The sequence below is a fragment of the Echeneis naucrates genome, chromosome 16 (assembly GCF_900963305.1).
Source record: "Echeneis naucrates chromosome 16, fEcheNa1.1, whole genome shotgun sequence".
NCBI classification, from domain to species: Eukaryota; Metazoa; Chordata; class Actinopteri; order Carangiformes; family Echeneidae; genus Echeneis; species Echeneis naucrates.
The window spans coordinates 18,057,297-18,083,991 of NC_042526.1; the positions used below are offsets into that span (position 1 = coordinate 18,057,297).

General features: G+C 41.2%; 1 protein-coding gene across 1 annotated transcript; it reads left to right on the forward strand.

Annotated features, from left to right (window-relative positions):
- The first annotated feature begins 5,483 nt into the window (after positions 1–5,483).
- Positions 5,484–22,421, forward strand: si:dkey-82f1.1 (DENN domain-containing protein 2A). The gene is made up of 19 exons (XM_029522272.1): positions 5,484–5,569; positions 7,907–8,950; positions 10,813–10,940; positions 12,444–12,556; positions 12,662–12,859; positions 13,069–13,162; positions 13,930–13,980; positions 14,212–14,399; positions 14,922–15,031; positions 15,749–15,818; positions 16,037–16,114; positions 16,912–17,052; positions 17,225–17,373; positions 19,020–19,197; positions 19,317–19,358; positions 19,516–19,621; positions 20,338–20,625; positions 21,227–21,313; positions 21,411–22,421. The coding sequence occupies exons 1-19, from the start codon at positions 5,484–5,486 to the stop codon at positions 21,440–21,442; spliced, it is 3,183 nt and encodes a 1,060-aa protein (XP_029378132.1). The 3' UTR covers positions 21,443–22,421.
- Positions 22,422–26,695: the final 4,274 nt, after the last annotated feature.

A 26,695-nucleotide genomic window follows, 5' to 3' on the forward strand; every position in this document is an offset into this window, starting at 1 on the left:
TGTGTATTTTCAGGCATGTAAGTTGGGACAAAGATTTTCTCTGAACTAAAAACACCTATCTGTAGATCTTTAAAATTGTGTTTTAAATTGAAAATGCATTGATGAGTTAGAACATAGTCGGAGTCGGCATGTTTGACTCATATCCAAGGCTTTGCTATGAAATCAGCTTGGGAAAGCCGCAGGGGCCCTGAAAAGGACACAGAAAGAGAAACAGAGAGAGAAAAAGAGAGAGGGAGACTGCTCAGTCCAGATAAAATTCCATTGTTTATTTGCCTGACTCCCTCCCTCCCCCCTCCTCTCCATACATCCCTTCCTTTACCATCACCCTTTCCTTTTCTGCTTCAATAGAAACCAGGCAAAGCCCTTCCAAAGTCTATGAGTTCAAGGCAGCATGTCAGTCATTGTGAAATCCCCATATTGCTCAAACCAACCACTTCATGTCAACTCTGCTAACCTCATCATGCTGGAAACAAATTGGCTCTACGTGAGCAAACTCTGCTCAACATCTGTAGAGCACAAGACTCGCTGTAGGATGGCAAGAAAGAGAAAGAGGGCCTAAGGGCTGCAAAAGCAATGCCTCTGTGTCCTAGCTTCCTATCCTTCACTCCCTCCTCATCTTACTTTTCTTCCCACAACTCCAGGACTAATGCGAATGAAAGAGAGAGAATGAAAGGCGCAAATAGAGGAGGGAAAGACTCGAAGGGAAAAAAGCAGTCAAGTTTGCCATTCCAGAAAGAGCTGACTAAATGTGCCGTGGTGTGTTAAATTGATTACAGGCAAGACTTTGGCACACGCTTTAGGGAGCCACATCTTGTAGGGGGGATATGCTCCCAAACTCAGCAGGGGTCTACAAGAAAAAGAATAAAATTAATAAGTTTTTCTTCTTTACTTTACTTTTGAGCTACCATATTTTCCACTTGTCCCAGGTTTATATAAAACCTCAGTCATAAAGAGGAGAATTGGTTTAAAAGCTACTACTTTTTTGGTTGCTCTCTGGATTTGACTCCATGTCCTGATAACTGTGAAATGCAGCGTGGGCTGCAAGCGACTTTGCCCTTTTTAGGCATTTTTTGAAATGACAGTGAGTAAAAGAGCGCAGCCTGGGGAAGAAAAGGCGAGGGATGATGGTGATGTCATGTCATGTTAGCTGTTTCGGCAGAACTGGACAGAGGGATGGAGGGACCGAGGGGAGGATGAAATCTTTATGAGAAGCAGCTGTTGGGGAGAGGCAGGCAGGCCTCCAGAGCACTATAGCGGCAGCCAGCCAACAGCTCGTGACAACAACCCAGAGGTCTGATAACGCCAGCTATAAGACACTGACAGCATCACCTGCATATAGTGTGATAAACCTAATTCAACTCCAACAGCAAAATACAATATCAGCAAACATTTACACTGAAAGATAATATTTGCTGCTTCTTCAGTCCAAAGGCCAACTGACAATATCACCGTCAGAGTTGACGTTGTCTGCACTGGCTTTGCATTGCACTGTAAAAAGGTAAATATGGTATTTTACAGTTTATCACTGGCTGTAAAAACCAAAGGATAACTGACGGCCTAAGAAAAAATTTGTGTGTGTCATCACATTGCCATTGAATGAGTCCTGGCTGGGTCCAGCACCCGCATGTGTCAGCCCAACACTGTGTGAGGTCAGTGTGAAAAGAAACAGTCAGGCAAGAGTCATATCTGAGCAGCCCATTCGTGTGTGTAGCTGAGTAACTGGCGTGCTGGCCGACATACTGTACACAAGTGTGCCAAGTCTTTGTGAAAACAAGATTCATTTACAACTCTATGACCAGACCAAGGTCAAATAGTATTTGCTTTATGCGGGATGCCAGATGTGTGGTTTGGAGTCAGCACATGGATCTCCCTGTGGAGGAAGGTCCAACTGAAAACCTAATGTCTCTGAGCCAATTGGAAATGAGCATAAGGTCCCTTGACATGAAGTCTGACAGTTAAAATAATCATAATAATTCCAACCCAAATGGCTCTCTGGACTATAATGAGTATTATTTTCTTGTTAACTCACAACAGTCACTTTAAACTTTATTTTTCAAGTCGGCTCTTCTGAGATAGACCTGAGCCAAATCGCTTGGTTCATCAACACATCTCTTCATTAGTTGGTCCAAAATCTCAGTTTGACTGAAATGTCATGAAAACAGGTCCCTTAAGAATGAGCTTTATTGTATTGAGAATTCCCTGAAAGGAAGCTCCCCTGATGCTCATCGAATGAATCAATACCTACAGCAATGCATGTAAGCCAAGTGATAAATTGGCAAAGGGAGGCTGTTTTCTCTGAGCCTTTTTTCATTTACCCAACAGTTTTTTATTCTCTCCACTTACAACGTTAGTTTACATTTTTAGAATAAATACTGCTACTTGATAATTAAGATCTTATTTATGGCGGCAACACAACACCAAGCTTCAGCCAATAATCCTGCTCAAACAGCAATTATCCCATAGTCCCATAGATATATTACTTCATGTTTACAAGAATCTTTCCATTGGTTTGTTATGCAACAGTTGCTTGGATCGGATGCCCTTCCTCTGACCCTCCTGTTATCTCTATCTACTAAAGCCTAGAAGGCTTTTATGATTGTGTGGTGCTTTTTTTATTTCTGTAAAGTTTTACCTGAATAAGCTAACACTGATAATAGTTTCAACAAGTCTGGAAGTAAAAGTAAAAAAAAAAAAAAAAAAAAGGTTTTGTTCAGTTTTTTCTTTTTTCTTTTTTCTGAATTTCTTAAAGTTAAAACAAACATCTTTGGAGAGCTAATGATCATTAATCCATGACACACTTTGAATTGCTCGCCTCCAAGCCCAGATCCACACAGCTGCTGGCCCACAATACCACTTCCTCCACCACAGCATGCACAGCCTGTCACACCTCACACGGCAGAGGCTGAAGTGGGGGCGGAGCAGGTAGAGGTCTTTTAGGTCGCCATTTCCCATGATGTTTTATTGGCCTTGGCAGATGGCTTCTCTCACCCTCCGCATTGTTATGGTGGACATCTTGCTTGGGGGCAAACAATACTTGCCAATAGCTGTAGTAGACAAAAGCCTTTGGCTGATGCTGAAAACGGTTTTGCCAACAAGCACATGCTGTAAAACTGGCAATGCTGCTTACTGCTTTTATGAGACCTGATGACACTACTGCTTATCAGGCATGGGCAAATGTTGGAAAGCACTGTGTTGCATGTATGAGTCAAATTTGAAATATGTTCAAGCTAAATAAATCTAAATTGTGTGAAATTACTAAATTACCTTTTAAGGTACTCAAGTCTCCACTGAGCAGCACTTTCAGTTTTGGCCTTAGGGCTCTAAACAGTGAAGTGGGGCAGCCTAAAACACTGCACTGTTGCCACAGCGCAACAGCACACTTATATTATTCTTTGCAATATCCACTTTCCTCTTTAGTTTTGACAAACCCCATCTCCCCAACCCCCCTCTCCTCTTGGATTTGCTCCCTCTGTTAATATCTCCCATCTTTCCTCTCCCCGCTTGATATGCAACATTCTTCCCAACCCAGAAAAAACAAATGTAACTGTAAACCTATGAGGCTCTATACATTCTTTATAGTCCTGCTCGCTCGTGACGCCCTATGTTATGGATTTCTGTTCTTTATTTCTGTTTGGTTTGTCGTGAGGAAAAAAATCAAGAGAGTGAAGAAGGGAAAAAAAATGGTTGATGTTTCCCCTCAAACATGTGACCTCTACTTGGCTCACAGCTGAAAATAATTTGAGGCTACAAGCTAGTGGATGGCTGACGCAAACCTTCCTCCTCCTCTCTCTAGGGGGCTATGGACTGATTGGGGGGGGGGTACAGGGTTTGAGCTTTAAGCAAGACTAGTGAAAGACAAGTTAAAATCAGACCTATTGCACTTTTAGTTGACTTCTCATCAGATGAACGCACCATTTCTGTAGTATTGTTTTGTTTTTTTCTTCTTCTTCCTTTTCTTTTATTTAGTAACCAATAAATTCACAAGCCCTGAATCATTCTAAAACACTGGGCCCCGTGGGACAATTATGTTGTTAGCTCATGGAAGAGTTCAGCTATTTGGATGCCTTTTTTTCTACATAATCTGATGAAATTGTAGCTTTTTGTCTTTCTTGCCTCACTGCCAGTTGGGACAACAATTTGTGGAATTTGGCTGAATTGGACTGACATTCCCCACATAGTCAGGGGTCGAGGGAGAAGTGTCGGGGTTAGCCAATGCTGGTTTATAGGCACAGTGTTAGAGGAGGTTTGAGCTGTGCAGTACCCAGGAAATATTTAACGGCCTACGAATACCCTTAAGTATCCCAGCACATCTGGAAGAAGTCACTCATACACACACATCCATATGTTGGTGTGGAGTATGGGCTGTTTGGCTGAATGTGGCTGTCCATGTAGGTGTGTTTTTATATGAGGCTTTGCATGTAAATAGAGTAAGGTGGATGGAAAATCATGTATTACTTTCACATGTGAATTTACTGAACAAATGTTGGGATACCTGCCAACTGACATTAGAGCTGTCCCATCCTGTTCTCTGATGTTGCCACTTCTGTGCCAAGCAAAGGCCAGGCCCTGCTTTGTGCCAGCCCCCCCACTGCCGTTTATAGACCAAGTCATGAACTCTGTACACCAATGTCTCTAATTTGATGTTACATACGGATGTTCTCGCTAATCTCCAAGTGGATCTGGTTTCATTATACTCTGACAAATGGACCAAGTAATAATTTCAAACTGGCCAAGCATGTCCTCTCACACTCTCTTTGGCACAACTTGTCTGAAATAAAGAACAAGGGGGAAATGTGCAGTGCTGGAAAAGCCTCAGCATATTAAGGAAGTTATTTTCTCAAATGAAAAAAGGCCTGCAAGTGCAAAAACAAAATGTGTGAGAAGTACTGATCTTGAAATTACTCCAATAATCTATTATGACAAGTCCAAAACAACAGGACACTGAATGATAACCTCAAAGAGTTTCACTCAGTGCCTTTTTCTGGCTTCCAGCTGCTTTTAATGTTTTCCTAATGGAGCTTACAGTGAGGAATTTTCTATATTTTCAAGAATGCCACAACGTAATACATGTCTATGCTTGTTGGTTATTCATGTTTAACACTTTGTATCTTCCAATTATAAGTCAAAAGGATTTTAGCATTTTGAAGGGAGCCACTGCCAAGGTCTGCTTCTCAGGTGCTTGGTTCAGAGACTGGCTTTGCAAGTAGAAATAAGAGGTTTGAGCTTTTTGGTAGTTTACATTCAGTGTTTCAGATTTTCCCAAGGGGCTTGTGAGGACACAGCTTTTCCTTTGTCCCATTTATGTCTATTTTTCAACATTATCGCCATATATTTGGTGAAAACAATACTGTCTGTCTCCTCTGTGATACTTATAAGTGCTTTTGCAGCTTCATGACCTTTAGTATTGAATATAAATCTAACGTGTTCTCAAAAATAAACAATTCCTAAAACTGTCTGTCTCTTTCTCGATGTAACTGTGCAGGATGCCAGCTGCTAGCACCATGACCGGTGGGAGGGCCCTGCTGCTCTGTACAAACACTGACAACTGTATCTACCAATCAGTCAACGGGTAGGTACCTCGGGGGCCAATTTATTGATGTACTGCTGTTAATGTCTTCATGCAGTGGTTCAGTTCTTACTTGTTGGAGTCAACAAATAGTTGTGCTTTTCTGCAAAGTACTTTTAATGGTTTATTTTTGCGCATCAGTATGTCATTACCAAATAAATCATGGTCCTGTATTATACAGATGAGACTGTGGTGAACATGTCTCCTTCAGGCATCTGGAAGCAAATTGCACGAATGTGCCCTTTTCCCATGATCATGAAAGAAAGTTCTGTATTGCTCTTAAGCAAGCTGAAGACATTTTCATTATGGTCAGCAGCGCAACAATAGCAGGGCTAGAGAGCAGAGTTGGCCATCTGGCATCTGGATATTGTTACTGCCCCCCTGCCGCCACTGTCTGATGCTTCTATGACCACTGGCTCTGGTTCCCTCTGTCGTCCCTTGTCATATTCATTAGTGCTACTTAAATGATATTGAAGGGATTTTGGTTTGGGCCAATGAGGGATTGTCTAGTAGAAGGTTTAACCATCTGGTGTTTTTAGGTTTTCTAATGTTACAGTAGTTACTGTTGCTGAAAAGATTGGTTAATTTCCCACTGTTAATTATGAAAGTTGGAATATCATGAAAACAGTATTAAAAATTGGCTTTGTTTCTTGCCCATTACAAACATTAAATTAAATGGTCAGTGGTGGTTTTGCCCTCTTGCCCCCTTCCCTCCTTCTGCCCTCAATGATCCTCATCTCCCTCCTCCAAGGTCTATAGATTCAGATGACAGACAATTTTCCATAGTGCATATTTTATAAATTTATGCTCCTTAATCACACCCTGTCTCTCTTGAACCCAGTCTCAGTAGGGGTTAGACAGGGTATTGATATGCTCCTCTCTCGCCTATAATTTGTGTTACTCCTTTACTTGACACACCCCCCCATTCCTGTTCTCTTTCATTTGACTTTTCTATTTGACCTAGTTTCTTCCCCTCTTTTGTTAATGCTTAATAAAGAATCCTCTTTCCACCAAAAGACAAAGAGGGAGAATTAAATGGGGGAGGGAGACAGGAGGTTAGGGGCTAAACTAATAAAAACTTGAGCAATTTGGAAGATAATTATTTGGTTTTCTCATTGGTTGTAGTTACAACATTACTTTTTTTTATTTAAGGGCTTCTGAGGAAATTTGAATTAGTTAGTTGAATTAATTTCCCCCTTAGATTTCCTGAAGATTGCATGACTTGGTTTTCACATACAGCGATGTCATCAGAACTCACTCAGCAAGGCCACATTTCCTCTGTTTGTTGCAAATACAATAATTTGAAGAATAGGCTTTGGCCAAAATAAGGGTTTTGCTGGTTGGGAATCGGAAAGAAACAATGCACATCTACACTTTGGCGTCTCCCCTTTTCTGTGTATACTTTTGCCACCTCCCCAGAAATAGCTGTATGCGTAGCTTGTAAACTCTGACCTTTGTTCAACCAGTCATGACCAGTGATCTTCCAGGAGTGACTCAAAAATGAAGCAGAGGCACCAAACAGATGTCAAAACTCTTTTAACAGGAATTCTTGTTTGCCACATAAACTGATCAAAGATAAACAATTGCTCTGTTAATTGTTAGTGAATCAGTGCATTGTCAAATTTCTCCATCTGTTTATCTGAGAGAATTATGTTCATATCAGCAGTGACTCAGTGGTTCGTACTGTCTCTCTAACTGAGGGAAGACTCTTTATTATTTATTATCTTTATTATTTATGATTTTTAGTATCAAGGAATTATCAAGGAATTTTCCTTTGGCATATTTTGTGCATAGTGCCCACAGGTTTTGTAAAAGTAGCTAATTGAAAGTTGCTCCATTGCCACCTGTTTTAATGTTAATATTTGCTTTCCAGTGTAGAAGCAATGCTTGCGAGTTCAGAATTAACTGTCATTCAGTCGGTAGCGGAAGACAATGACAATCTGTCGATGTCACAGCTCCTGCTGGTTAGCATTCTAAAAAGCCAGCCAAGTCCCATCCCATTAGTGTTGGGTCAGATTTTTCTGATGATACAGTGCTAGGCAGAGGTTGTATTATAATCTCTTGAGCAAAGTTCTTCTTCAGCACCCAATCCCACAAAGAAGTCACATTTCGTGGGAGATAACATGCTTAGTTGTGTTTTCTAAGTCCATCCGGATGAAGTATCTCTGAGCGTAAGACACATACATTAAAAAAAAAAAAAAGATCATCAGTTAAATTTTTTATCAGTATATTTTCTAGTCACTTGTTTATAGTTTGATTGCAATTGCTTGAAGGATTAACCAAGCTTTCAACACATTCAAGTATGGATGTAAATTTTTTCTGTGTATGTTTCTTTTGCAGGCTTCAGTGCTGTGGCTTGAAGGTTGGGGAGGCTCCATCGTCTGCGGTGCCCCAGCCCCAAGAGGTGAGTGGGTTACTGGGGGACAGAGACAGGAGGGCCACTGCCACGACTTCTGCACGTCCTCTCTCACCCCTACTGTTCCTGAGCGACAGCCCAGGTCCTCCTGAGACCATGTTAGCTCACAGGCGAGCCACCACCACCGCCGACCCACGGACTTCCAATATGGAGAATGGACTGTGTGGCAAACTGAACCACAACAAGAGCCCAGCAGGAGTCAAGAGTGCCAGCATCCGCGATAAGATCTCACAATGGGAAGGAAAAAAGGAGCCTGCCCAATTAGCCTCAACAGGGACATATCTACTGAGTGCAACGCAAAAAGAAGTGGAGACAGTGAGGAAAAAGGAATCTAAAGTTTCAGAGGTCCAAAGGACAGACTGCAAGCGGTTTGTCAGCTGGGATAGACAAGACTCAGGGAAGGAGAATGTTGGGAAGCTGGGAGACTCAAGGCCTAAATCTCCAGAAGCCCCAACAAACAAAGAAAGAGAAGTGATAGTAGAGAGGGGTTTTCGGGCTGCTAAGCCAACGGAGCAACCCTTAGACAAGAAAACTGTTTTAACTCATGTTAAGAAACTGGAGAAAGCAACAAAGGAAGTTCCTGACAGACCTTCACTGGCATTTCCAGGGAATTACTTCTGTCCTCCTTCAAAAGAGGAGGTGGAAGAAACAGAAAAGAGGGCTGGGGAGCCTATTTTTGGGACTTTTGACGTCACCCGGCCTTGTGGGTCGCGGAGGAGGAGGGAGGGGGATCCAGAGAACGTATACAGTGAGCCAGGTGCTCCATCTATAAACCCTCTACCTAAGCCTCAAAGAACCTTCCAGCACCACACACCACCCGCTACCCCAGCATCAGGGGCCAGCCAGGGAAGAGGAAAGAGGAACTTGCCCCCTTTGCCCTCCATTCCTCCTCCACCTTTACCAACATGTCCCCCACCTGGAGTTTGCAGGAGACCCTGGGCTGACAAATCCCGGGACAGCAGTAACAGGTAGGAGAATGAGTAATAAGGATGACTGCATTGGCAAGCTTTATTAGTTTTGACCATCCACTTTGTACTAGAAACTCAAACTAGACCCTAAACCTTTACTGACGCCACCCGCCATGTTTTCCTTTTAGTTCTTGAAAGCCAAATACACAGAAATAAATTGTTGCCATACTTAACAAGTGATGTGCCTGTGTATCCTGTCCCTCTCCACCACCAACCAAACACCGAGGTGAATAACATCTCCCACATCTGCTGTAAATCAAAGCCTCTAATGACATCATCCTGTTTCTAAATATCTAACAATATGAGCTCATTTGTTGGATCTGAGGAATGCACACACCAACGCAAGTCGTTGCAAAAGACTAAACGAGAGGGAAAACAACATGCAGAGAGCAGGCGTTTGTTTGAATGCAGAAATTTAAATGATCTATATTGAAAAATAAAAGGTCTGTTTGATCCAAAATCTGAAACATTCATCCTGCCGTGAGCAATTAATATGTTGGAATTTGCTCCAAGTAGGACTCAGATTCAGCTGGTTTCAATCAAATAAATGGAGCTCTGTACGGAAACCAAAAAATGTGAACTCTGCAGTATTGGACTACTTCTATTGTTCGCTTTTTCCAGTGGTCTGAATTCTTATTTGGAGCTTGGCTTGGATCTGTTACATTCCATACCATATGTGGAGGCCTCACTCGTGTGCTGTGTCAAGTCTTTAGTTTGATCAGGCTGTCTGTCTCTGAGTGTCGATCGCAGCGGGAATTTCTGTGCCTGTGTCTGAACAAGCACGCCAAAGAAAGTTTTTTTTTTTTTTTTGTTGTTGTTGTTGTCTGTTTGTTGTTGTTTTGTTTTGTTTTGGGGTTTTTTTGGTTAGAGGTGTTACTTCAACTCCTTGATCATTTGCTTTATTTTATCAGTGACTCCGCACATGATGTTAGCATCACATGCAAGATTAAGAGAAATAGCATTGCCATTGCTATTGCTATTGCTAAATATCCAACATTAGCATTAACAGCTGTTTACTTACCAGTCTGGAAGAGATGCTCTCGGTCAGCATCAAACTTTGCCCTTCTACTCCTTGTGTCTAGCAGTGGAAAGATTCAGCTATTTTCTTACATTGAAATTAATCCACTAACCAGCTAATCCTGGCCTGTCTCATCACTTTCAAATTGCAACTCACTGTAGCCTCAAATTTGCTCTAAGATTAAGAGCTCTACACTGCGTGCTTTATAACCTCTTTTCATGTTAAATGCAGCAAGAACAAAAGCTCCAGCTCCCAATCATAATCCATGATCAACTGAAATAGGCCCTTTAGGTGTCGAAGCTATAAAGGAACACAAAATGAAGATGTCACAGACATTATTTTGCACACTGCAATATGAAGGAAAAGGGTGAACTATGTGGATATTATATTGTTATATGTGATATTATGTCCTGCCAAATAAGTGTAGAGGTAACATTTTTCACAATACCGCAATCCATCAGAGCAACCAACTGAATATAATAAGCTCCATAAATGTAGGAGTTATTGCAGAGCTGTTGCCTTGTCTTGCATTGAGTATAGAAAGCTGTATCCAATAAACCAGTAACTGAGTTAAATTGTGCATTATGTATGTGCATAAGGGATGCACACAATCATAGATCCTTCTGTACACTCTAATGGGCTTTAATCCTCATCAGTGATGAAAAACAAATGCACTCATGCAGATGTTGCAACAAAAAAATGGTAGCATCAGTTTTCCAGTTTGGTGTCAAACATTTTTAAAAACATCAGCAAAAGCTGACATCAGTCAAAAAGCCTTCCTTCCTATCCTTTTGTACGTGACGTGCAACTTTCCTAAAGTTTTTCGTGCTTCTCTGTCCATCAGGAAGTCCTATGAATTTGAGGATCTACTGCAGTCGTCCACAGAGGGCTGCAGGGTGGACTGGTATGCTCAGTCCAGACTGGGCCTCGCACGCACTTTATCAGAGGAGAATGTCTACGAGGACATAATAGGTAAACATGCATATTACACTTTAATTGTCCTAACACAAATGGAATATTTCACCAGGTGACTTTAACCTTGTCAAAAATTTCATTCCTCGCGTGTTTTCAGTAATGGCCTTGTGAAATGACTGACTGCAGAAATGTTGTTCTACACCATACTGCATGTGCGCGTTGTCCTACTTTTCATGCTGTTTGTGCACCGCATGACCTCCATAAATTTTCTCATAGCACCATGTGCCTCCTATAGTTCAGTGAGAGAGGTGACAAGGAGGTCAAGCTGTCGTTACTCTGTTTTTCTGATCCACTTTTAATTTGGAGCAGCACTGCTCTACTTTTATTAAAAATGATATGTAGAAACCTGACCTACGTTCCTACCTTATTGTCTGCTGCTGGGTTATGCCAACCCCACCTAAAGCTTGTTTAATTTCCTAACATACAATGAGGCGTTGTGTGAGGTCGTAATGTAGCTACAAGTTGGCCACTGTGATTGTCCGTGCAGCGGGGGTCATGTGAATGGCTTCGGGCCCCAGCATATTACTGGCAATAGCTTCAATGTGTCTTCAGTTTTTTCATCCCTGAAGCTGGTGTATGAATGTTGGTTTGCTGGCAACAATCAAATTAAGTTTAATTACATTAGAGTGATGCCACAGCTTATTTTGGATCCTTTTATAGTTTCCTCCTTTCATTACAGCAGTGTTGTTTTTTTTTTTTTTTTAATGCTTAGTTCACCAGACACTCAGCAGTGTCCCGCGGGTAAAGTAAATCAGACTCACTATTCTGTAGCTGTCTGCCCAAAAACCAGCTCAGGGAAGTGAAGATATACAGCTGGTGGGGACAATTATCATTCCCCACATGCAAACCAATTTTCATGAAAACACCTTAAACACACATGCCTGAAAGGGATTTTAGATCAAGAGGAAAACAACTGCCACCAGTAGATGGATTCATATGGAAGCTTTGACAGCTGATGCAGATTCAAATGTGGTGCGTTGACAGCACGCGCACACACACACACAAACAAGTATGTGGAGATCAGTGTGAGGTTCCCATCAGTCAACAATGTGAAAAACAGTTCGCGGATCCCTTGTTTTCCTCTGAGAGAGATGGAGCACGGAACTGAACGTCCCTTTTAATCCTCCTACCCCTGTAGGTCACATCTGGTGGATGGATTTGATGTAGCAGAGGGGGGATACAGGCAGACTGAGACAAAAGAGAGACAGAGGCACAGGTTTTGGAAAATGAAACTACCTCACTCTTTATCTGCAGGGTAGGATGAGTGGCTATCGAATTACATTTAGCTTTAGCTGTGCAGACATCTTATCACAGTGAAATATGAGCTGGGTAAGCAGATGGGGCTGCTTCTGGAAGCTCTCTGCACATCTGGAACAGCCTGTATCTGGCAAAACAAACAGCATTGATATGGAAAGAATACTTAATCTCCTTTTTCCAAAGTTTGTGTGGCAATGTTGTGTAATCCGGGCGACGCTGATTTAGCCACTTTTCCTTCTGAAGATCCTCCATCCAAGGAGAACCCTTATGAAGACATAGAGATGGAGAGAAGCTGTTTGGGAAGCAAATGTGTTTCACCTGCCTCCTCATCTCCAGTCCCAGACACGCAAACAAAGGTGCGTCATCATGTGTCACTATAAAATCAAAGGAGAATTAATGGGACCAGTTCTACACTACAGCTAGGTTCTAATATGTCTCTCTGTTCTGTCTTCCCTCACCAGCTGTCCTCCAAGCCCGGCTTTTTCAGGCAAAACTCAGAGCGGCGTAGTTTTAAGCTCCTGGAGCTACGCAAGACCGGCAGGGACACGTGCGTCTCTTCGCCCTCTCGTAACAGCCCCCCATCCACACCCAGCAGTCCTGACGACACCCCCTGTCTCTCAGGGGACCCATACAATCGCAGACGAAGGAAAATCCCCAAGGTATGGAAGCCTGAGAGGCACCTCACTAAACCCCTTCTGCTTTGTCTGTTATTTCTGCTCCAGCATACTGTTCAGGGAGGTTTCCTGTGAGAAGTGTGCTCAGAGGAAGGCCTCCCAGAAGCTATAATGAAATGATTTTTGGGAGCATGGCAGATACTTGTTTACTTGCTTAAGCAGTTAAACATTTCTTCCCCTTTACCCCCCTCCAGATGGTGCTGAAAATCAATGGCATCTTTGAGGCACGAAGAGGGAAGAAACGCATGAAGAGGGTGTCTCAGTCAACAGAGTCCAGCTCAGGAAGAGGTGAGGCCTCAAATACAACAGCAGGTCACAAGAAAAGATCTTTATTTGCTTTAACACCAAATCAACTCCAATCAAAATGATAATATCAGGTACATTCTTTCTAACCTTTAAAAGACCTTATCTTCCTTTTACTTTTGTGTACAGAACACCTCAAAGATGTACTGGAAAACTAAGGTTAGGACAGTTAGTTCACAGGCAAAGCAACAAGCGATAAGTCTCTAGTGCAAAAAAAAAAAAAAAAATGGATCCAGGTGCAGATCTTGGTCTGGATCCAGGAATTCTTAGAAAGGCCTTTTAGCTGGAAAATAACATTTTCACATTTGTCTCATTTAATACTGCACATGGATTCTGTCATTGTCTGGCTCCCTATCTTACTTTATGCAAGTCTAGAAAGGTAGCCATCAGTAGTCTTGTCATGCTGGTGCTTCTATTGTTAATATGACGTCATGGTTTACCATCAATACGATCAGCACTCTACCTGACTGAAGCACTTTTCAAACTTTTTTATGTGGCACAGTTTCACCAGAAAGACTTAACAGGTTTATCTTCATAAAACTTGCAATAGCTCTTACACATTCCCTTAGTTTTACAGGCAAGTTAACATGTTAGGGTCAGTCTCATCTGGCGCATACATAAAGGGACAGGGTGGTGTTGGGTGTTGTGTGGTGGTGGCAAGAATGAAGGCATTAAGAGAAAATCCCATATGCTCTGAGTTTCTTCTGATTTTTATATGTGGTCCCTTCACACTGATTGTCTTTTTAATATAGTGACAGATGAGAACAGTGAGTCAGAAAGTGACACGGAGGAGAAACTAAAAGGTAAGAACAGTAAAACAAACACAGACACGGCCAGCAGCTGTGTTACATCCTTCTTTTTTTTTTTACTTTATTAGATTATCACTGAGTATTTGCACAGATTCTGATCAGTATTCTCTCCCTTGTTCTTCTTTATAGCTGACATCAAAACATACATAGATGAAACACAGATTGCTTTACATTGTAGCCACCCTCTTGATATATTTGAATGAACCACGTTTCCTCCTCCCTCAGCTCACAGCCAGAGACTAGTGTCGGTCCAGTCCATGCTGAGGCAGACGGGGCGGTACCGAACTTTGGAGCGGGACTTAATGGAATTGCAGGAGAGAAAGCTCTTTGAGTATTTCATTGTTGTCGCACTTCACAAGACTAAGGCCGGAGTTCCGTACCTGCCAGAGGTCACACAGCAGTTCCCTCTAAAGGTAAAAGATGAGATAAATGTTACTGAAGTGAAACGAGTCACTGGAGATGCTATTTTAGAAAAATGGAGAGGAGACTGCATTTGAGGTCTGCTTTCTTCCAAGAACAGCAATAATAAGTCAAACTTTCTAAATAGATCACGAACACTTGATAGGTCTTTTCAGGGAAAAAATAGGACAATTTTAGGTGAACCAAAGGAACATACATACTTAATATATTAAACTAGCAACACTGCAGTTTTAAGGTAATAAATGATGGTTATTGGGAAGACGTTAACATAAATCTAAAAGACTAACTAGACTAAAAGCAGATCTTGCTTTTTTTATTGTATTGCTATAAAGTGGCTCCTTCTGTGCTTCATTATTTCTGTTAAATGAACCACAGTCCAGGTTATAGAAACCTTGGTTTCAAATTTACCCCAATTCCAAATTTTATCTAAATAGCACCAAACTATTATATTTCAGGCATCATTCAGGCAGCACGAGTGCACTCATTTTCACATGTCCTCTTGTTTTATTATCCAGCTTGAGAGGAGCTTTAAGTTCATGCGGGAGACTGAGGACCAGCTCAAGGTCATCCCTCAGTTCTGTTTCCCTGACGCCAAAGACTGGGCACCTGTCGACAATTTCCCCAGGTGAGTCAGAGTGGCTGATGGCTGTTACAGCACATGAGAACAGAACAAAAGGTGTAACAAAACAGAGGCATTTTCACTCAGCGTGGCATATATCAGCTGTTTTCATTACAAAGCATGTGTTAGTGAGGAAGATGAAAGGCCAGGATGGAAACAACGTTATAAGCTTGTGAAGGCGGCTCTCTTTTGTTTAACTTTACAGCTCTGACAATGACAAATGATCACAGGGGAAGAGGGTGGATTGAGCACCCTACATCTGGTTTGCTATTACAAAGGCTTCTCTCTTTGTATGGTATATATAATTGGCCGATTTGCCTAAAACCCCCCCAGCCTCTGAGCATCTGCAGTGCTCAGAGGAGAGGGAATGTGCATCTTGAGGCTGTTGGTTAATAATTACCTGGAGGCAAATGTTCAGTGGTTGAGGGGCCACTAAACACACACCTGGAGACTAAGTCATTGAAGCGGTGCTGACACTCTCGCCTGTCAAGAAGGTCAACACTGGTCAATGAATACCTGTCAGGTAGAGCTGGGGAAGCTTAACGTTGCTATTTGCAGATTAAGCGTGTCCTGGGGGTCCTGCTTCTTGAGTACAAAATTGGGCTTTTGTTTGCATAAGTCCAGTCCAGAATTGGATTCATTGTTTCCACAACAGTCTTTTCTGTGTGATTTCCACAGCTCTAAATAATTTGCCCGTTTTCTCTCTTTCTTTTGTATTTTCAGCGAGACATTCTCATTCGTCCTTACTGGAGAGGATGGAAGCAGGAGGTTTGGCTACTGTCGACGATTACTGGTACAATTAAAAATGTTTCTAGTACCTCCTAATTTTATTGTAATATGATAATCCTTCATATAAGTTAGAGTAGCAACTAATTGCAACACTTTCCTGAAGTTTCCTGAAGTAGATGTTACAATTATTGTGGATTTGCCACATAGTTGTATTTGGATAACAGTCTTCTGTCACTTTGTTGTTTTTAACCTGTCTGTCTTTTTCCCTCTGGCTGATCATAGCCCAGTGGGAAAGGTCGAAGGCTCCCTGAGGTCTACTGCATTGTCAGCCGCCTGGGCTGCTTTGACCTCTTCTCCAAGGTAGATAAAGTGACTCAAGAATGAACATAAAAGTACAAAGTTCAATTTAATATGTTATTTAAGTCCAATGAAATTATATCGCTTGCCATTGCATGTGTTGAATAGGCACATACAATCCCACTAAAAGATGTAAGCACCCTTGAAGCACACCAAGCTCCACCCACCAGCTGCAGTACAGAGACACATGTGAACAGCAGCTGATATGGTTCCTGTTGTGGGAAAGAGTCCCTGTAATGAGCCTCAGATTTATATGTGTATTTGCCTGCATACATAAATGATGTGTCCAGACATGTGCGTAGAGGGGTGAAGCTAGTACATGTACCTGCTGTTAGGGAGTACAATAACACATTGATTGCTGTCTCTGTATCGGACATACAGGTGATGTTCTGAGTGTACCTGCTCTGTATCAGATCAAGTTTATCACGATACAGATGTGTATAGTGCGTATGTGTAGAGTGATACACATGGTGGACAAGCGCAGTTACCAGCTGTTATGTTGTAATGACTTTAAAATATTTGGCAGTCGCCCCCCCTCTGTTCATGATGCAACTGAAAAGGCTAATGATAATAATAATGTGGTCATCCACAGGATTGTCAGGGCCACGACCTTGTGCCCATGATGGAACTTGAATATGATGCCTTTGAAATTGTAATTTAAATAAACAGATAGGCAACAACAAGCAACCCCATCATATCATAAATGAAGATTTCTTACTGACAAAATATAGAATGTCGTATTCAGATTAACCACGATTTCCAGTCTTAGGTACAAAACCTCTATATTTGCCTTTTTCCAGATCCTGGATGAAGTGGAAAAGAGGAGGGCCATCTCCCCTGCTCTGGTGCAGCCTTTTATGAGAGGCATCATGGAAGCTCCATTCCCTGCTCCAGGACGGACCATCACTGTCAAAAACTTCCTACCTGGCTCTGGGACAGAGGTACAATGATAGTGCTGTCATTGGAAAACCCCTTTCTTTGAGCCCAATTCCATTTTAAAAGTCAAAGTGAAGGTTATATTAATCATTAGTATTTCCCACTGTGCATGCAGTTTTATCTGCTTCATTGTTGTTTTGGTCTGTATCCCTCTGACTTGCTCTGTCCTCCCTGCAGGTGATCGAGTTGTGTCGGCCGCCAGACTCCCGTCTGGAACATGTGGACTTTGAATGTCTCTTCTCCTCCCTGAGTCTGCGTCTCCTTTTGCGGGTGTTTGCTTCTCTGCTGCTGGAGCGCAGGGTGATCTTCACCGCAGACAAACTCAGGTTGGGCTCCAACAAAATACTGTGACAAGAGAGCAAGGAAGTTGGCTTTTGAGAGCCAAAGATCACATATAACATGCTCTAAATACTCTCGGGTGGATGGACTCACTGGGTTGTTAAATAGTGAATTAGTAGAAGGAATCCATCATGGTCACATCAATGAGGAATGCATGGTGTATGGTACTGAAGAGACCAAGGACAGATAGTTCAGAGGACATGGCAGGCCCGACCTCAAGGCATACAGTCTGAGGAAACAAAAATCTTGACCAAATTTGAGGGGAAGGAATGCTGTTGTGTTATACAGTCGCCTGTGGACCAATCACTTCTCTGGAAAACTGTCATGGATGCCAGATCGAAGGAGTGATGCTTTTAGAGTGCGACTCCAGAGCTAACACGTGTGCACAATGACGCCATCACGCCCATGCAGTTCACTCAAAGTCTTGAACTCCAAAGCTATAATCATTGTGGTCAGGGTCAAAAGGTTTTTTAGTTTTTGTTGTTTGTTTGTTTTTTGTTTTTTTTTTCTTAAACTGTGGTCGTACACCTGGTGCAACTTGATGGCTCAACAGAAACAGTCATTGTAGCCTGATATAGGACAAGAGGGATCTTGTGGCTCGACACAATTAATATACAGATTGCAAACTACTTCTGCATTTAGTCTGTGTCTCTCATGCTTGCCTGTGCGTTGCTCTTTAAAGAAGCAGTTCAAGCATTTCTTACGCTTATGAGCAGATCACAAGCCAGTGCACACGCTTGATCACTGGAGTGGAAACTTGACTTTGTGAATCAGCCTCTTAATGAATATACTGTGAGCAGATGCACATGCGGGAGAGATGAACTTAACGGTGTGTGCTGAATGTGTTAGTCTGACATCACACACCCTGATGAGATGCTCTTGAGCAGCAACAGAGATGAACTGCTTACATTATGTTCCTGATTATGAAACAAGAGGACAAGTTATGTTTTTGGGGGGTATTTTAGCACCATCTTGTGGTAGATTTGGGGTTAGTTTTGTACAATCAAACAGTACGCTAATCTGAATGTACTTATTTGCAAGCTTGATTTGTTTTTTGTGGTATAGAATTTTTTGATTCTCATATAGATTTGATGTCGGATTTAAATCATGCGATTAAATTAGTGCAATTTTTGTGAATTCCATCTATTAAGAACATAAAATGCATATTTATTGAAACATCCACATCCATCTAAACATAGAGCTCACCACATGACACGAGTCTGACAATGAACTCAAGAGCGACACAAATTTTTCTTTAAATTTTAATAATCATGTTGTTCTATCATTGCTCTCCATTGAATCAGATACATAGTGGCACTAGTGGAACTAATAACCTGAGCAAAGCCTTGGCCATTACAATCAATATTGATATTTATTACACCTCTGTTTGATACGTATATGTGTGTGCAAATCCTATAATATAAGACATTGAAATGAATAGGAAAATGTGTCCAAACTTTTAACTGGTACTGTCTATACATATATAATGTATTTATGATGTATTGGTTGTATTGGATTTCAAATAGCACTGTGTTTCTTTCAAAGTTGTTTATCCATCATATTATTGCATCTAAATTCAAATGAGGTGCTTCTGTTGGGGAAGTGCTTACATTCTCGTTTGACTTTTTTACAGCACACTGTCTCAGTGTTGTCATGCAGTCGTGGCTCTTCTCTACCCCTTCACCTGGCAGCATACATACATCCCTGTGCTCCCACCCTCTATGCTGGATATCGTCTGCACCCCTACGCCCTTCATAGTCGGCCTCCTCTCCAGCTCTCTGCCCCGACTCAAAGAGCTTCCAATCGAAGAAGTGAGGAGATCTTTATTGTCCTTTGTGATTTACTGACTGCAGCCCTTGACTCTTAACATTTCCTCCTCTGAACAATAGTTGCAGGAAATTACATCACGCTCCCTCTGCTCTGCCCTCAGGTCCTGGTGGTCGACCTCGGCAATAGCCGCTTCCTACGCCAGGTATAAACCAAAGTGACGCACAGACAGCTAAAGAAATTGGGTCATCCTTTAACCTCATCACATCTGTAGTGGTTCCACCAGATGTGATGTGAATACAATATGTTTGACTCACTGCTGTGTGTAGACGGGGTTTACATCTGTATTTTTCCTTCCACAGCTGGATGATGAGGACTCCATTCTTCCTCACAAGCTGCAGACAGCCCTGGAGCACGTGCTGGACAAGAGGAGGGAGCTGGCCTGTGAAAAAGGAGACCTGCCCAATGGTGACTCAGCAATCCTCCTGTTACTGCTTCGGTTTAGCTCAATTAAAGCAATATATTTGTTTATTTGCAGTTTTTTTTGTTGTGACTTTCTATCATCTGTGAGCAGATGTCCAATGGCAGCTGCCAGAGACATCTGAGGCACCTGTGACATATCGTGCAACAACTTAAACACAGTTTCTTGACAATTTAAAATATTATGATCTTGGACCATTGCTTGGTAGATACAACTTGTCCACAGTTTCAGGATTTATAAGAACAGTTAATAATGACTCATTACTGCAGAGTGACGAATGTAAAAGCATAATAGAAAGTTTTCATCAACAGAGGTCACAACACGACAGCACTTTTATGAGATTTATGCCATAAATAAAAGATTTATGGATTATAGAAGTGTTAAGAACAGCTGGGGAGTAGTTCTATTTATCCAGGACAGCCTACTCAGTAGGTTATATTAAGTGTCTAGTTTTCCAGCTTAAGTGCATAAATTATACAAATGTTTTTTAATGCTGGAAAGAGTTTACTGCTAAGCAGCTCAAACTGTTTATTCTATTAGTTTTAGATTAGATTAGTTAAGTAAGAGTGAAATAAAATATTTGGAAATAGTGAGTAGAAAGACAGACTAGACTTCTGTGTTGTAATGTTGATTTGTTGCTGTAAGTACAGAATAGTGGGACATTAAAACTCTGTGATTTTCTGTTTGCGGTCCCCTAACTCAGACTCCAGCTGCCTCAGCACGGTGGTATCGGAAGCCTTTGTGCGTTTCTTCGTGGAGATGGTGGGTCACTACTCCCTCTTCATGGGTGGTGCAGAGCGGGATGATGAGTCTGTGTCCTCCCCCACCTTGTCTAGCCCGTCCTCTGTGGCCCCCTCATCTTTTCAGCGTGAGGCCTTTCGTAAAGCAGTCACTTCCAAGAGTTTGAGAAGGTTTCTCGAAGTTTTCATGGAGACCCAGATGTTCACTGGCTTCATCCAGGAGAGGGAGCTGCGCCGGCAAGGTCTGAGAGGTACTGAGAGCTCACCCCCCTGCACATCATGTCACACTTACAATACAGTTTATATAATCAAAGTAAATGTAATAGCTAAACTGTACCTCTACCTATTATACCAACTTTATGTTTACATGAAAGAAATATTAAAGTCCTATTCAATTAAATTTGGTGTTTTTGCAAAATGACTTCTTTCCAGAGAATAGACATTTCCCATTGACCTCTAAGAAATATTACACAAATTGGCACATGAAAAAAACAATAATATAAATCTTTATTTTGATTATTTGAATAGTTTGAGTACTTGAATGACTTTGTCCTAATGACTAATGACCAGGATCTTTTGATGCAGGATCTGCATCAAAATTTTAATTGTTTTTTTTGTTTTGTTTTCTTATATAATTAACGTTGGCAAGACAACCTCTCCTTAAAGTCTTCTTATTGGAGCTTTTGACCTTTTCACATAGATGCAGGAACATGATTTTGCATTATTGTCATCATCATTTTATCACTTGGTGGAAGAATTAAAGGTTCCATTGTAGTTTTCTATTGTGATAGTGTGTTAGTGTGGTTATGTAAGAATGTCTGAAACATTTTACTTGTTTTTGGTTTTTTTTAGGTTTGTTTGAGGTGAGAGCGCAGGAATATCTGGACTCGCTGCCTGGTAGCGAGCAACGAGGGGTCAACAAGTTCCTCAAGGGACTAGGTGAGATCTGCAAGCCATCCATCCATTCATCCATCAGGTGAAAAAACGGCCCCTTTGGTAAAATCTCATAGTTGATTTACATCTCTTGCTTTTTTAGGGAACAAAATGAAATTTCTTTCCAAGAAATGATGCATGGAGGCGGGATGTTGCCTGTGAAAATGGGGGATAAAAAACATCATGAAGTGGTGTGCAGTAAGAAAAGGTTAGAGGAAGAGGAAGAGATGATGCTGCCTGGATGTGGAGAACACAGAACAAAGGAGAATACCCTTGTAATGAACTGGTCTTGTAGTTTGGTAACATGAGGGAATATGGGTAAAGTTCAGGTTTAGCTCCCAGCTCTGTTACAGTCGCCCCATTAGTGTTGTGAAGGCTTCGCTCACTCAGCTTGGACCAAAACTCCCTCACAGCATGATCAAACAGTGTCTGAGAGCATCTAGCGTCACAGATCTCAAGGTTTGAGGTCAGTCCCAACAGTGTGTTACTGTATAGTACAGCACAGTACAGTGTAAATGCTTTTAGGAACAGTGTTCTCCCTTTTTCAGTCTCTGACTTCAACTGTAAACCTCTAAGGAGGAACTGAAGATCCGTTTTTGTACAATACTTATACATTCCAAGTATTTTCTATAGAAGCTTTTGTAAATGCAATAGTACAACTTCTTCTTCAACAGGAGGCATTTCAGTTAATTTATCTGCCTTTTAGTCAAATTTAATCATTTTTTAAAGATTTCCTTCAAATGAGTGCAAATAAATCTCCTGTAGTTTGTAACAGGCGTTATTTAACTGAGTCTAGTCCAGACTGTTTGTAGACCACTTTGGGTTGTTGGGTATATGTACCACTGTTTTAAGAAAATGACCTTTTATTAAAAAGGAACAAACACCTAAAAGAGGATGAGAACAACAACAGCACCATCACCAGCATCACCAACAACAACAACAACAACAACAACAAGGACAAGGACAACAATAACTACTACTTCTCTCACTTGGGTTTCAGTACAGGATGTGTATGCTGATCAGTCAGTATCAAAGCGTTTCACAAAAGCAATTAGATCTGCGTAAAACTTGATAGAGAATGCTGTAAAACTTTATTATTAAAGTGATTTTAATTAGAAAATGACTCGTTCTTTATGTATTCCTGTAGTTTGTCTTTGGTAAGCTACAGCATGTTTCCTTCTATTCATTGTTGATCCGTGAGATGGGAAACACAAGTAGAGAAGATTCAGAGATTTACATATAATGATGCCAACATCATCACCATTGTAGTCAGAGTTGAGTCTGACATGATGTGAGACTCAGGCTTGCATTTGGACTTAGATTTGAGCACTGACTGGGTTTGAGGATTCTGAATCCACAGTGTAGAGCCATACTGAAGGTGCCTTTGCCTTTATGGTTTCATCTTTTCATTTTAAGTGAAAGCAGCTTTTTCAATCGCAGAAACTTAATGACCAGGATTTAAATTGATATAAGGGCTTTGAACTGGTTATAGATAGCTAAAAGGTCAGATGAAACTTGTTTCTGTAGCTTATAGGGACAAAATATTTCACCTCTGTAAAACTGGGGGACTTGCAAGAGACAGATGAAAAAATAAAGGTCAAACCGCTGCGACATAATTGATTTTTCTCTTTCGGCTGAGACGAGCTCCAAAAGCATCAGATGCTGTACATCCCATAATGCAACTCAAACAAATCTTCTCTTTTCTTGAGCCCTTAAAATTATATAGGATGACTAAATTTATTTCACTTGAGTAACCTCTGTCTCCACAAAGGCAGAGATGAACCCTGCGACCAACACAACGATTTAAGAATGAGTCTTTTATTGCTTTCGCCACTAAGGGGTGCTGTTCTCCGTGCTGGGTTTCCTTTTTGTGGATGGTGTAAATACACAACTAAATACACTCACAGAAAAAACAATAACACTCACTGTATGGTATTATTGATAAATTAATTATAGATAATGTAAAATATGAAATTTGTGTAAGTTTTCACTCTCTGGTATGTCACACTTAAATCATCAGTTTTAAAGAATAATCACTTGTGTGTAAACACATTCATGAACCAATACTGTTCCAAGTTACTGAACATCACTTATGTTCAGTTAAAGTGACTAAAATCTGTCTTACTGGATAACTTGACTACTCCCAGCACAGTATTTTAATGGGCTGCCAGCAGTTATTTATAATTAATTTGAGGCCCATGGAAGCTCTTGAACAGGACAACACCTCCACCTGCTACTCCCACCAGCTGCTGGGTGAAATTAACAAGGCTCAGTGAGAGCCTTTTCGTATTCAGGTTATAATTAAAGTAAAACCTCAGGACACATTTCCAGTAAAAAAAACAAAACAAAACAAAACAATACAAGTGTCAGTGATGTGGGCATGTAATACCCACAATCCCCCCTAGAGGAGTCCATCACCCATTTGTATCCTGCACAGGTTGCCTCACGCAGTCCAAAGTTCAGAATCACATCTCAGACAATTAGGCCTTCAAGCCTTTCATGACTTGAACAACACTCCAGGGTCCAACAACATGATCCCTTTTCTCTGCTCATGTGAGAATAAAAAGGAAAGAATGAGTGAAAATATGGACCAGAAACGCAAACTGTTGGAGGTTGATTTCCCCAAAAGGTTTATCAAAAACTTCACTTTTTTCCCAAAAAGAAAACTATAACTAACTATAACTATAACTATTACATTTTTATTTAACTTCTAAATCTTCTGGCAAGAGGCAACAGGGAGGCACTTAGGGAGGGCAGAGAAAACAACGAAATCCCATTCTGAACTTAATAGCATGTGGCGCAGAGGATAAACAAGTTAACGTAAAAAATGTTACGATATGACACACACAGACACAGAGACATTATGTTTAAAATATTCAATATCGCCATTAGAGCTTTAAAGAGGAGTGAATCCAACAAAGAATGATACTAAAAATCAGGAAAGGTGAGCATGAGGGACTTTATTGACCACATTATGGGAAAGTGTCTTTGAGACACAGCAGTAAAGACAATATGAGACAATGGTGCAGCATTTACAAACAACACTGGAGTAATAAGGAATAAAAATAAAGAGCATAAATACAGTAAGGAATAAAAACCAGTGTGTGTGTGTGGGGGGGGGGAGCAACTTTCCCTCAGGTGCATTCTAGGGTTGGAACTGGCTAATTAATGAAATCATTTCATTCTGTATTTGATCAGTCCACAGTGTGACCCCCTTCTTCTAACCCTCCTTCCCTTTCCAGACCCCCCCCCCCCCGTCATTACGTGCTGACCGGTCAGCCCTCCTCCCTCCCTCCCCCTTGCTTCCCCTCCTTCCCCCTCCCCTACCCTCCTTCTCTCCCTTGGTCTTTTTCTCTGGCTTTTTCCAGGCTTCATGTCATACCACAGCTAATTCCTGAAATTCCTGCCCTCCTGTCGCTTCAAACAAACGGCTTAAGGAAGGAGACGAGGCAGCAGAAAACAAACAAAGAAAAAAATATATATTAAGAAAAAAAATTCAGAACCATTAAAAGAAAGAAAGAGATAAAGAAAAAGAAAAGATCTAACATCACTCTACCTGCCCGGCCGCCGGTCTGAACAGGTAAGAGCCAACAAGTGTTGGTGCTTTTATTCTGTAATGTGCTCCCACTTTATCCGCCTCTTCTGTCCGTACTGCGGACTTTGCCTGTTTTTTATGTCGATGGATATGAAGTCGGGACTCTTTCCCTGTCACTGAGTTGTCGGAGATAACATTCCTCAAATATCTTGCATTTCTTCTCGGGGGATTCCTACATTTTTCAGCCCCAAAGGAAGAGCCGTCGGTGGGGCCGAAGCGGCAGCACTTCCTGTGCTCCGGCCGGAACTTTTATTTTTCTCCGGCCGTGTTTTGTGGCGCCGTCCCGGTGCCCCGGTCAAACATTACCGCTCGTCTGTGTAAACTTTCACACCGTGAAACCGAGAGCTACTCATGAGCTGGTCCGTTTAATTCAGAGTTCTTGTATTGTTTTGTGTTTTTTGCTTGTGTGTCCACCCGGGAGGGTGTCTCCATGTTGGGCCTGTTAAATGCTCCTATAGATCACGTAAACACCTGCGCTTCACTCACACGTTAGTCTTCTACTTGGCAAAGTTAGAAAATGTGTCCGTGTCTGCAGATGTGGACCCAAACTCTAATTTAATCCACAAACAGTAGAAATAAATGAGCGCAACGGTAATTTTACTACAGTTTAATCAAAATCATGATTTCTATTAAAATGATTACTCCGAACTATACAGGGATTATTATTATTATTATTATTATTATTATTATTATTATTATTATTATTAATGTATTGAAATCTGAACAGTGTTCTGAACTTTGCTGATTTCTATACTGAGGCTACCTTACAGTAACTAAGCTGCAGCTGTCAGTTAATTCAAGTACAGTCAAAAGTATCTTTCTCTCTGAGTTACATGATGCAAATACTCACATGTGTAATACGTGCAGCAGGTGAGTAAATGCAATGATTATTCTCCTCCTGAGTACATAAGTAGATAACTAGTCTTTTATTGGAATATTATTTGTGCATTGATGTGTTGTGAATGAGGAGGAGTGCATTTTTAACTGTCAACTGTCTTGTTGTGTAAAGCACTGTGTTGTCCAGGTTGAAGATTTGTTTCGAAAAATGACTAAAGAAGACAAATAAATTTTGTGGAGTAAATGCGATGGCTTCCTAAACGTAGTGAAGTATCTACTGTAGAGAGAAGCAGAGAATGTAAACATGTTATGAACAAGGGGAGTAAAACCAGAATATCAATCATGCAGTGATCAGTGTAATCTGGTACCATGTGCTCCTCTCCTGCTGTTATAACAAAAAAAAAAATAATCACAATTAATTCAACCACTGTTAGGAGTACCAGTATTATTGTTGCCGTTGGACTGTTACATTTTCTGTTATCTCTGGGCTTCTTTTTGCTATTCTCTAAAAACGTCTAGATTCTGTCATAAATGTTTTTCTAGATCGGGGTCTATTACGTTACATTACTCTGGCACACAGTTCAGTCTGAGGTGAAGCATTAAGATGTCCGATGAGACGGAGCAGAATGAGAGTGAACACAAATGACTGAAAGTTCATAGTTGCAGAACAAATGCTGTGAAGCGTTTGTGGAAAAGAGCAGAAGTGTAAATTAACTGCAGTCGATGTGTCAATAGTGTTACTTCAATTTTGATACTTTGAGTTTTTGTGCCACTTTAAACATGTGTCCTGCCATTGCACCATAATCTTTTGATAGTTACTTTATACAATAGATCCAACACACGATCAGCTCACATGATCCATTGCATTAAATTGAACTTCCCAACACTGGAAAGGTTAAAATGAACTCCATCCAACTATATCACCAAACTTCTGTTTAGATCGTAATGCACTGTGA